General features: G+C 31.5%; 1 protein-coding gene across 1 annotated transcript; it reads right to left on the reverse strand.

Annotated features, from left to right (window-relative positions):
• Window positions 1-12,460: 12,460 nt before the first annotated feature.
• Window positions 12,461-13,391, reverse strand: LOC110708964 (pentatricopeptide repeat-containing protein At3g22470, mitochondrial-like). The gene is made up of 3 exons (XM_021887193.1): window positions 13,272-13,391; window positions 12,736-13,176; window positions 12,461-12,559 (listed from the first exon to the last, which is right to left on the reverse strand). The coding sequence occupies exons 1-3, from the start codon at window positions 13,389-13,391 to the stop codon at window positions 12,461-12,463; spliced, it is 660 nt and encodes a 219-aa protein (XP_021742885.1).
• Between the last annotated feature and the right edge of the window lie 16 nt (window positions 13,392-13,407).

Raw genomic sequence — 13,407 nt, forward strand, 5'->3', positions numbered from 1 at the left:
AGTTAATCTTGGTTAAATAACAATGGATTACATTAATACCTTTTAAATTATTTTTTAAAAAAGACAAAAAAAAAAAAAAAAAATTTAAATCCCTCCCCACCTACCCAGCCAACCCGCCTCCCCTTGCCGGCGCTTGAGACCCCCACCACCGACACCTCAATCCGGACAAACAGGAAAGCTAGCAGTCATCACCAATAAAACACTAGTATTATGCAATGCCAATCAAACACCTAAACTAATGATAAATCAGAGCACCAATGACCAATCCTCCCATGTTTGAATGTACAATTCAGTAATTGATTTATGTTTATAATTGTTTAAATACAATAGTCTCATATAAACTTAAAACTAAGAATATTATGAGATTTTCAATCTAATTGAACCCTAAAATATTCAACAACATTGCCCCCAAATCATCCCGCCAAACCCGACCCAAAACCCAATCCATCAACCCCATCTGGCGACCCACCCTCCCTATCCTCTCATCACCACCGAAATTACAAAAACCAAATCAACAACAACAACACGTCAGACGGCGGCAGATCGAGGAGGTCAATTTGATATGAATAACTTCTTCTAACACCCTGGAATTTGAGTATGAGTGAGGTTGCATTGTGTTACGAAGGGATAAATGTATAGATTTAAGTTGTTTTGAGGGAGTTTGTGGGGTTTTTATTCTGTATTTTGACGGAGAATGATAGGGAATGAGGGGAAAGAAGTGAGGCAGGGGCGGGGGATGCGGGGAAAAGAGGTGGGGGATGCGGAGAAGTGAAGTGGTAGTGACGGCGTGTTAGGAAGGGCGTCGGTAGGGGCTGGAGATGCTACAAAGGGAGGTGCAATAATGGAGGAGGAAAAAGAAAGGAAGTGTAAAGAGAAAGGAAGAAGAAAGAATTGGTTGGGAGTGATTCAAACTAGGGGTAGTTATGTCTTTTAGCAGTCAAATAGCTTAATCATGGTTAAGTAATTAACAAATTGTTTAACTTAAGTTACCATTGGCTTAGTATTATTATATCGTGATTACCATTGATAAACAAAAGTTTCAAAGTTCATCAATGAGACAAAATAAAAGTTCATGATTACCGGGTAGAATTTCCCTTTATTTTTTCTTATGTGACACTTTGAATGATCCTAACAAAAGTGTAACAATTATGTGTTTTATCTCTAACATAGAGGTGTTAATTCGGGTATCTAGGTCGGGTATATTTCAAAGTTCAGTCAAGTTTTTTTTTTGTCTACGTGTTAAAATTTGACTCAGGTATTTTTCAAGTTGATCGAGTTAATTTTTGACAACCCATGCCGAGGTAACAAAGGTGTTACATACTAGATGTTACTTTCTAATAATTAGCACTATCCTGACAATGATTATAATTCCGATTGCTAAAGAAAAAACTTGAAGAGCCAGTCAAGAATTCAGCTTTTTGAAAATTCCTTGTCAATTGAATTTAATGATTAAAATGCTAAGAGCTTAATGATAGGAATTTAGAATAGAAATTACGAAAGTGATGAAACCTGAAAGTGACGCAAATTATATGAAGAAAGCCACGAGTATCGGAAAGTTTTGGCCCACGTATGTGACGGCTGATTTTGACTAACACTTTGCTTCTCTTACTCACTAGCCGTCATCCTCCAAGCCTCCAACCTAAGATTGTAAGATATACCGATTAAAATACCCCTCTAAAGCGATCGCTTAGCTTGTATCAATTAAAAATATAAAAGATCGACCATTGTTTGAGGTCTCGAGGTTGCAAGATCAAATCTCATTATAAATACTATAAAACGATTGCTTGGATCGCATCAATTAAAATATTGACTAATGTTTGATATTGTGAGATCAAATTAGAAACACTTTAGGATCAGGATTTATGGCTTATATACACCTCAAAAATAGACTATAATTATATAAAAAGAAATAAAATAATTACAGAAATACCAAGAAGTTGAGATTAGTAAGGATTTGTTTTTCTCATCTAAAAATACCAGCAATTTTAATTTTAATGTAAAAAGTACTTAAGGATTTTTAGTGTATTAATGAGATTTGAAAGATAAAATTCACTAAAAATAATATATTATTATTGTGAAAATAATATAGTGCACCCGGATGCACCATGCGCATGGTGCACCCGGAAAGAACATTAGACATATTTTAAAGAACATAGGCAAAAAAAAAGAACCTGTTTGTCTTTGAAAAAGATCATACCAGTGTTTGACAAAAGAACATGTTTGTGTTTGACAAAAGAACATGTTTGTGTTTGACAAGAACATAACATTACAAAGAACATAAAGTCTTTACAAAAAGAACATGTTATTTTCCATGGTTATTTGGGTGGTTAAACGTGTTTGAAAAAAAAACATTATATTTGACAAAAAAGAACATGTTCGTGTTTGACAAAGATATAGGTGATCATTGGGTAGACCGGGCCAAGGTTAAAAAATCAGCTCACTTCTCGAGTCGGGCCAAGTTTTGGGCTGAAGTTTTTGTGCCCAAACCTACCCAAAATGGTCCGGCCGTGCGGGCTTTTCGTGTTGAGTATAAAAAATCAACTAAAATGCATAATAACGCAATCCCAAACCCGCCCAAAATTTTAAATTTACGGGCCGGGTCCGACCAAATTTGGGGGTGAAATTTTTTTGCCCAAAACCCGTCCAAAATCAAGCCGGGTCGGTCTAACTTTGATCATCTCTAACCAAATAACATAAAGTCTTTACAAAAAGAACATGATAATACAGTAAAGAACATGTTCTTTTTTCTAGTTACTCGGGTGATTTTTTTTTTTTAATGTACATACATTAAAGAACATATTGTATAATATAAAGAACATATAGTTCAAACTCAAAGAACATATTAATCAAATTTAAAGAACATATTATGCTCACGTTCTTTATAAATATCTATAATGTTTTTTTTTTTCGCCCATGTTCTTTTAAATATACCTAATGTTCTTTCCGGGTGCACCAACCATACATTATCAAAAAATATATATATTATCTTTTTTTTTCGTTTAAAATGATTTAAAGAAAGACAAAAAATCATAAAAATCAAGTGATCACAATGTATACACAAACTGTTAAATAAAAAAAAATATACGAAAGGAGTAGCATGCAAGACATGTTTCACTTATACATGCACATCACTAGATGATGATTTGTGTACGTACAATGCATCCACGATCCCTTTTATATTTGATGAATGAAATTCTAATCTTTATCTCTAGTCTAATTGTATGAATTAATGAACCATTTTTATACACACATAATATATTAATTACGTCGCATTTAACAACATAATTTTGACAAACTCGCATGACATGAAATACAATAAGGTAAATTAACAAATCAAATGGACAATTTTAGAATATAGCCTATATAATTGTACTCATGTAGGAGGATTGCAATACAAGAAAGATAAATTATAAAATAGATAGAGGGATTTCAAGATATCAAATTGTCATTTTTTCAATCAAAGTTTGTAAATAAACTTTTCAAATAAATATATTAGCCATGTTTTTATTATCCTACAATAATATATAATTTCATGATTAGGGGTCCCTTGACAATTGACATGGGATAAAGAAAATGATGTTACAAGCTATTTTATAATTTCATTTATCAAAATTCCTAAAAATGATACAATTACATACACTTTTAGTTTCCTTTTATATGCACCAATTATTTACAACTCTTATCTTATAGTGGGAAAACTTCAATTCTACACCACCAAAAGAATAAAAATGTTCAAGTTTTAATAGTACAAAGCAATAACTAACTTTATTTAACTTTACAAGTATGAAATTTGGAAGACTTCATTCATAGTTTGGACTGATGAACCCATAATTTCCACACCCTGCGCAATCATTAATCATGTGATCGAGTACATGTACTGTAAATTTCACTAAAGTTGTAGTCAACGAATTGAAGTGATCGATTGAAATTTTAGTCTCTTTCGAATGATTAGTTTTTAAAGTGGGGTTAGTTGTTTAAACTGGTAGGACGGCAATCACATTATATTGACATTGCCAATTTAAGGTACGTTACTCATCATTTTTTTACCAAGTTATGTAGTAATCATTCACCATGACCTTACAATGGATTAAAGTTTATATCGAAATACAATATTTTCTCCGTTTTTTTTTAAATATACAGTTTGGCGCTTAATTTGTACTTGTCAATTGAAAATTGAACACATATCAATTATATATTTATATTCTATAAAACTCGGTGCACATATATATTTAGCAAAGCTCTCTTGTTTATTGATATAGTATAATTATTAATTTTAGAGCTAGCTCTAACTACTAATCTAAGCTTTAATTTGTTTAAGTTCCTTTGATATGATATCAAGACTCAGTCACCAGATTTATTCATGTAGATTTCAGACTATAATAACTAAAGTTGGGTCAAAATCCAATTATTGGATTTGGCACTAGCTTGAATTAAAAATTATAATAAGAGTGAAGTAATAAAAACAAGTTGGCAAAGGAAAAATGTATCAACTTCAAAACTTCATGTACATGTGATAGATCAAGGTCATGGAAACCATGGAAATGGAGAGTAACAAAGAGGCCATAAATGCATAGATCTCATCAACATACATTACACACTAGCTAGTTCACTACAATACACATTATATGTCTAAGACTCATAATTTGTCTATGGACGATATTTTATTTAAAATCATTAAATAAGCTCGATTGGAGTTGGGATAATTGGCATAAAGTTGGTAGGTCACATTTACAGCACGAGCTAACCACGTCACCATTACTCATTAAGATGACTCAAATAAATAATACATGCACATCTTTATCATCATGGTTAGTGATCCCAACAAATAAACGTATATAGGTCATATCTCATCTCTCAATCAAAGAATTTTATATTAGATGGAGCAGTGATGCATATAAACGGGTTAATCTAGTTTAAATTTACCCCTTAATTAATTATAATATGAGTGTTTGTAATCGGCTACATACTTGCTATAATGACTTTGTGGTGAAGATCTTACTACAAGTCTACAATAATAGCATCCATGACGTTTGATCTTTGTGTAAAGCACAAAAGAAGAAATAGAACAATACACGAAATGACACTAAGCTAATCCAATCTTTGCATAAAAAGAACATCACTAATAAAAGAAGTTCGTGCGTGCTAATAAAAATATAAGTAGTCCTCATAAAATATGATAACCTTAATTAGTGTATTTATTTGCAAATCTTGGACGTGCAAACACTTTTATAAGTAGGACAATATTCAATATTCATATTCACACTAGGTTTGAGTGTGACAAAGAGGAAAAAGTCGGCAACTCCAACAAAGAAGAAAGATAAAAGATATAGATAGGCGCATAAACTATAATGAAAATGACATGCTTACAAATTAAAGTGATTTTTGATAGTTTGAAATGAAATCCAATCTACAGTCTCCCAATCATTTATTTATATGATGTAGGCCTGTTCCGATTGACTGAACTCAGCTGAGCTGAACTGAACTGAACTGAACTGAATTGAACCGAGCTGAACTGAACTGAACTGAACTTATTAATTAGTGATTTTTAACTACGGATTAGTGATCTTTGATTATTTATTGATTATTTATTGATATTTATTACTATACATATGTGTATATACAAATGTACATATTAAAATATTTACGAAAAATATACTATATAATTATAATTATAAAATGTATGGAAAATATATTATAAAATGTATGGAAAATATATTAAAAACTTGAAACCTCTAATTTTCTCAATGAGATTAACATTAGAAATATGTTTCAAAAAAATAGAACCATTTGAACAATGAATTGTATCAATATTATTATTGTTATTATTATTATTATTAATTATTGATAATTATTATTATTATTATTTATTGATTATTATTATTAGTATTATTATAGTATTATTATTATTATTGTTATTATTATTATTATTTATTGATGATTATTATTATTTATTGATTATTATTGTTAGTATTATTATTATTATTTCAATTATTATTGTTATTATTATTATTATTGTTAATATTATTATTATTATTATTATTATTTTTATATACTATTTATTATTATTATTTTTGTTGTTGTTGTCGTTGTAATAAGATCTTAAAAGAATGAAATTTGGCTTTATATCATTAGCAATATCATTAGACATAAATTAAGAGCTGAGCTGAACTGAACTGAACTGAACTGAATTTCAACGGAACATAACAGGCCCGTAATATAATAACGTCTATTTGTTATAATGATGGAATTTAGGGAACCTTTTATTTTTATTTTTATTTTTTGTTTCTGAGGGAATGAGTAGATTTTATGTGCTTGATTGGTCACTTTCCCTTTCTAAATCAGGTACAAAGTTGGACTTAGATTCCGCATGTCATTTTCATTTGTTAGTTTTAGTGGAAATATGACATTTTTTTGGTCCCATCTTTAGTTTTTTCCCTTTAAAGCAACAACCTTTCTCCCTAAAAAGAAAAATAAAATTTTCCAATCCAAATAAGAAAGGGATTAATTGAATGGCAAGACATAACATTGAGATTGAACTATATTTGGATTGTGATTTTTAAAGATTTGTGTTGAAGAAAATTTCAAGAGATAATATATTCGTTTTGAATAAATTTTCATATGAATGAGTAATAGGTGACTAGAAGTTCACCAGAATAACTTATATATTGTTACATGTTGGTGACCAGAAGCTCACCAAATACAAGTTGTATGAGGAAATTCTGAATATTTAATTAGTATCATACTATCAAGGTTTCTAGTGATCTAGAAGATCATCATCTAGTAGAATTACATTCAAGTTTATATTTGTATAACAATTCTATTGATTGGGGCTATTGTATGTCAGCACATAAGAAATAGGAAAAGAAAGAAATTCAATTGCACAACATACGTCTTCCCATTGATATTGAATTATTGATCTCTTGAAGAGACCAAATTATGAAAAAAAAAATTAATAATAAATACATATGCGTTATGCAATGTATAGCTAATGAAGAAATGATTTTTCTTTAAGATTGCTCTCTAGAAGAGATAAAAGCTTGTTTAATATAATTCTCCTGAGAGATAAATTTTCTTGATTATGATCCTCCCATGAAATGAATTTTAATGCAAATTTGTATACTAAGTTGGTATATATAGAATTAGACGCCCCCTATAAATGAGATATTTTACCAACTTAGGGGAAGAAGAATTAGCAAAAGTTGGAAAAATCGGAAAATATATAATTGATGATCCCTATAAAGGTAGTTTGAAAAGTTATATATGCCAACTTTTGTCTATATATTATCAAGATATGTTGCACATTTATGATTTGATTTGTATTCATTTATGACTCATGTTGCATAGCGTTAAAGATACATTTTGGTCATATTAAATTATGTGTATACATTGAGATAAAATCTTGCCAATTATACTTGAATCACTACACCTGAAGTGTAGGTTGGATGACTGGTTCCAAAATAAAGATATGATATGTGGCAAGATAGTGCAGTTAATACTTTTAATAGTGTAATAGTATATAAATACCATAATGTATGAAATACCTCAAATAAAAGTGGTATATATATAGATATCTGAATTATTACAATAGATGGCCTATGATGTAAGAAAAATTTATGATGGTACCAATGAAAAATGTATTCATATATCATTGTCGAAATAGCATGCAAATTAAAATTTTACCCTGAGGAATTATATGATGATACCGGTATATGATGGAACCGACAAATAATGCATATGCATGATAGAATGGACTAGTGAATAAGGGATTTGGAATATATGTCCATTTTGATGTCGACATATAATGATCAAAAGTTTATTATGGACCAGAAGTCCAATGAAATATGGATTTTTAAATCCACACTGTACAGTGTCTTGCATTATTTTGAGTCATATATATGTTTATATGCATGTATAAGTCATAGGTTAACGGATTGTTCATTGCATATGTCAGTATTTGTTAAATGCATTACCTATTGTATATTTTGCTTTATGTCATTATGTTTATATATCTCATATTGCATGCATTAGTTTCTATACAATATTTGTCGTGTATGTGCATGTTTATTCAAAGTATAGTAAGGAATATTTACAACCTTTGATGGAAAATTAGAAAGACATAATTATATTCCAACGGACTTATAATTATGATGAAAGTATATATGACGTTGATTTAATATTATTTATGAATCATGTAAGAGAAGTTCCCGAAGAACTTATATGCAACGTATTTATAGCCCTACAAATTATATATCTTGAATATTGCAATGATTATCAAACTCTTGAAAGTCTATGTGACTACATCATTGACTTCTCAACCTGAAGTTTGAGCATATGAAAGTTAGTGAGATTTGCTTTTGTATTTGCAAGAGAGCCATCGTGTTAATTATGAAACGTCTAAGGAATATCAATGGAATACTTATGCGTGAGAATGTTTTCTTATGGTCCAGAAGAACCATGATTAGCGTATCTAATTACATGTGTTATATTATAATTCAGATGAGATTGAAGACGACATTAATAATATCAAGTTTTGTCATCAAATTATTATTAATGAATGTTTGATCAAATAATGATCATCGATTTCTATTATTCACGACCTCCAGAAGAAGGCCTAACCGCATAAGTTTAACTTTTAAAGTAACTTTATTCAAACAGAGGTTTGGAATGATGTAGAGATAAATACATGTATGGTGAAATGAAGACATTTCACATGTTCACTTGAAGACTTGGAGATGCACTTTCAGTTTAGGAGGATCGAAGACCAAGAATGATATTTGACTACATATTAGAAGATATCCAATCATATTGGATCTATTGTTGCGGCACTAGAAGATCTCAAGTTATGTATTCATCAGGAGGAGAAAATACGCGCTGCACTCTTTTTCCCTTGACCATGGTTTTGTCCCACATTGGGTTTTCCTGGTAAGGTTTTTAATGAGGCGGCATCTCGAGCGTATTACGAAGAATGTTGTACTCTTTTTCCTTCATTAGGTTTTTTTTATCCCACAGGATTTTTCCTAATAAGGTTTTAACGAGGCACACTCTTCGATAATGGACATCCAAGGGGGAGTGTTATGAAATATTTGTGGATATCCATTATCCTCCTTGTATCATTCCGGAATATTCTAGATCTAGGCTTTATTGTTATCTAAGCAAACCCTAGTTATATTGTATATATATATATATCCGTACTCTATGGAATAATAAGCTGATGAATTCTCTCTCCATCTCTCATATTTTCTCCTTATTTCACAACGATTATATTGCATGGTGATAGATGAAATGAAATCGCTCAATTGATTTTTGTGCTCTCTAGCTAGCTAATAAAATTAAAATAAAAATTATATACTATATCGACTAAAAATGTCATACTTTCTCTGTTTTTTTTAATAAGTGTCTTAATTTGGTCTTTTGGATTATTACATGCATGCTCTATTTTGATCACAAAATATAGTCATATGGATGTATATTGAAATTGTCTTAATGTATTGTTGTTTTCAAACATTAAAATTTAAAATCTATACTTATCTAAGATCAATTATTATTGGTCAAAGTTTTGCTACAACGTAAGTGTGTGTGTCAAGTCAAAATGGGGCAATTTAATCGAATGGGGTAGATATAAAAATAAATATTTATTTTCCTTATCTTATTTTTCTTTGCATTCTTGTCGAAATTAAGAACACAGATTTAACATTAGTTGAACTTTAGTTAACATGCACGATTTTTTATCATTGTTGTTTTTTAATTCACCTTAATTTCAAGGAACTTATAGTTTTGTAAGCTAAAATTTATTAAAATAAGTTAAGTAGCATTTGATTAACTAATGAGGAAGAAAAGCAATACTTTAGAATCGAGGTTTGGAACAAAAATGGAGATATTACTAATTTACTACCCCCACAAATTCCACCCATCTTTTGGCCCACTAGACCCGAGTAGAATACGTGGATCCTTCTAGAGGCCGTGGAATTGAATATTGAATAAAATGGATCACGCTTCATCAATCATGGGTGGGGTCCGTCTTAGATTTGTATTGATGATGGATCAAATCGCAAAGTGCACATTATTAGTTCATTGAACTCAATTTTTTTGATGGGATTAGCACATTTTATGATTTTTGTGATCCTATTTCATGCATCATGCATGGTGGATTGGTGGGGCCTCAAAATGCTTAGATTTAAGGCACGTGCAATTATTGAAAAACTAAACATTACCTCTCTTATACAATAAATACACTGTTTTGATCTTTTGCATTATTCATTTGTTTATAAATATTGTTGATTTATGATACTTATTTATGGGTTTACTTATAAATTAAAAAAAAAAAAAAATTGTCGGTTTGGTTTCAATGTATATTTTCAAATTATAAATTTTTATGTATATACTAACAATGCATCTTGTGTGTGGCAAAACACACCATGTGATTGCTAGTAAAAGAATAAGGCCATGACATGTTCACTTCACCTTAATTTTAATTCAGTTAAGCTCCTATCAATTCAGCTCCCAATTTCCTTCTCTCGTGAAATATTCATTTTAGCTCCAATCAGTTCAGTTTAGCTCCAATCAGTTCAGTTCAATTCAATTCAGTAAATGTGAACAAGCCCTAAAATAACCTCTATAACACTGGTCGAGTAAACCCTGCAATATTGATTGAGTAACCCCTGCAATACTAATTGAGTAACCCCTATAACACTGATGAAGCAACCCTTGTAACACACTACTACTAATCGAGTAACCCCTCCAACACTAACCAAATAACCTCATGGTGGCTGGCCATACCCCATGGTGGTTGACTACACTGTGTGGCCAGGCACATATAAAAACTTGTGAAAAACTTTTATATGTGATTCGACATGCATATTATGTGATCAACCATTATGGAGATAACTTCGTTAGTGTTATAGGACTTACTTGGTTGATGTTACACGGGTTACTTTGTCAATATTATAGTGGTTATCCACTATCCAGTCAATGTTAAAAATTACTTGATCAATGTTATAGGGGATACTTCGTTCGGCCACATGGTGTTGTTAGTTGTACTCATAACACATTGTAACTTTATTAGTCTATTAACATATTTCTTTCCCTTTCTTTGAATTTTTTTTTTTTTTTTTCACTATATATTGGAATGACTCATTTTGCTTTTATCTAGAATATAATAAAAGTAAATGTAACATGGGTAAGGGTAATATATAACGAACTTTTATTAAGGGATAAGATACTTGGATCAAAGGTGACTTTTATTTAGAGAATTAACACGCCCCAAAGTTGCTTACTTGCATGGGTGAAAAACCTAGTAAAGCTATTATTGTTACTAACCTTGAATGAATTTGGTCATGAAATACAGAGTAGGATTCGCTTTATCTGTCTTAGTTGAGGAGCCTGAGGTGGTTTAAAAAATTACTTCATTAGGTTGTAACTTTGGTACGATTTGTCCATGCCTTGGAAAACTAAACTATACTGTAATTCAACTTCTAAGCAATATATTTTGCCCTGTTGAAATATATTGGTATTTGGTAGTTTTTTTTGGTGTATACTGAATGTTATAACTTGAGCAGCCTCACACCCAAAGCGACTGCTTCAATACCACTTCGCAGTGGTCGATTGGTTGTACAATCTAGTAAATGGAATTGTTTTGCCAATCAAGTATAAACCTTGTTTGCAATACTGAACACTTCAGATGAGTATAGAGGTATAAAGTAGTGCAGACAGATTAATTACTAACTCAGCTGCCATGTCGAAAAAACAGGTCTCATGGTGGGGATATCCTTTTGCTTCTTTCTTCCTCTCAAAATCAGTTGTGCTCATGACTTCGCACCTCTTACAAGTCTACACCAAGGGAGAATGAGAACATGCCTCGAGATTAGTACTGCAAAACAAAAATAAGAAACCATCAGTCCAAATTGGCATGCTATACAAATACATTTGAGTAGGAAAGCCTAGTAAAATATACAAATACATTCAAGTACGAGTAGATCCTTGTGTCCACTACAATGAGATTGGGCAACATGTTTTAAGAAGCCAGGCTGGTTGGATGTATCTGAAATCGCAAACTTAGCCAGCTTCGATTGATCTCTAAACTTGATGATTTTGACCCCTTTTGCTTCTTTTCTTCTTCTTTTTATCAGAATGAAAAAAGGAGAAGAAATTACAAAAGACGAGCAGGTGAAAATGATTTGATTCTGGGCTTAAAACTACGTTATGTGACCAAATCATGAATTCAGTTCAGCATATTCTTAGTGACCTGAAGAACCAAATTCTTGATGAAATGGTGAATTCAATGGCTACTTATTCTGCAGAAAGCTGGAATACGCCTGAAGAAATTCAATTTACATATCACAATTTACACGCCTGGTTTAGATAGTAAGGTATAGTTTAACTTGAGCTCTTATTCAAAGAAATCAAATGCAACTCACTGGCAGATAACAAGTTAACACACGCAAATGGAGGCAAAATTTATAGGTTAATCCACATCTGTTTCCATGAGCACCATTCCAGTAAAAGCAAGCCCAAAGATTAGTAAAAAACAATTGTTACAGATCACAGATATTAAGGTCTTTTCCTACAATCAACAATCAAAAGTTATAACATTAATTATATGACTTGCTGGTCACAAGTCACAATATCTGTTTTTACACATCTCTGTCCAACTGATCATATACGCTTTCGTCATTACACCTTCCACCTTCACTTCTAACTATCGCTCACTCAGTTCTCAAAAAACTTTTTCAGCAAAACCTTGTCTGCATCACCAATATTTGGATCAGTGAGTAAGCTCACCAATGATGATACTGTGTGATTATCAGCGGCAAACTCTTTTTTTCTCATTAAGCTGATAAGCTCTAAAGCTCTCTTAACATCCTTTCCATCTATAAATCCTCTAATAATTGTATTGAAAGTGCATTCATTTGGAAAGCATCCATTGTCCTCCATATTCTTCAGTAATTCATCGGCTTTTGCTAGCAACCCTTCTTTACAAAACCCTTTTATCATTATGTTGTAACCATACACATCATGCAGCCCTCTAGCTGTGAGAAAGGAGAAGATGTCCATCGCTTCTCTAAGGCCCTTAGCTTCACAGAAACCATCCATTAGGATACTGTATGTAATAATATCAGGGACCACTCCAGTATTCCCCATTTGCTTCACTGTTGTAATTGCCTCGTCAATTTGTCCATTCTTACACATGCCATCAAGGAATGAATTCCAAGCTATTATATCTGGTTTCAGTCCATGAGCTTTCATATCCTCAAAATGTCCCGTGCTTCACCAACCTTGCCATTACAGTGCATATCAATCAACATGTTGTAGGTCTCAGTGGTAGGAGGTATGTTGTTCCCCAACATCTCCGTCAGCATTTGTTGAGCCTCTTTCTGTTGCCCCAAAGTGCACATACCACGTATTAAGGTA

This window comes from Chenopodium quinoa, unplaced genomic scaffold (genome assembly GCF_001683475.1).
Source record: "Chenopodium quinoa cultivar QQ74 unplaced genomic scaffold, ASM168347v1, whole genome shotgun sequence".
Classification (NCBI taxonomy): Eukaryota; Viridiplantae; Streptophyta; class Magnoliopsida; order Caryophyllales; family Amaranthaceae; genus Chenopodium; species Chenopodium quinoa.

Excerpts from the sequence above, each read along its gene's own strand:
- LOC110708964 (XM_021887193.1), bottom strand. The coding sequence starts at position 13,391 with ATGTGCACTTTGGGGCAACAGAAAGAGGCTCAACAAATGCTGACGGAG. Across the intron at positions 13,177-13,271 it reads ATATGCACTGTAATGGCAAG|AATGGACAAATTGACGAGGC; the intron begins GTTGGTGAAGCA and ends GGCATGTGTAAG. Across the intron at positions 12,560-12,735 it reads ATATTGGTGATGCAGACAAG|GAAAAGACCTTAATATCTGT; the intron begins GTTTTGCTGAAA and ends TGTTGATTGTAG.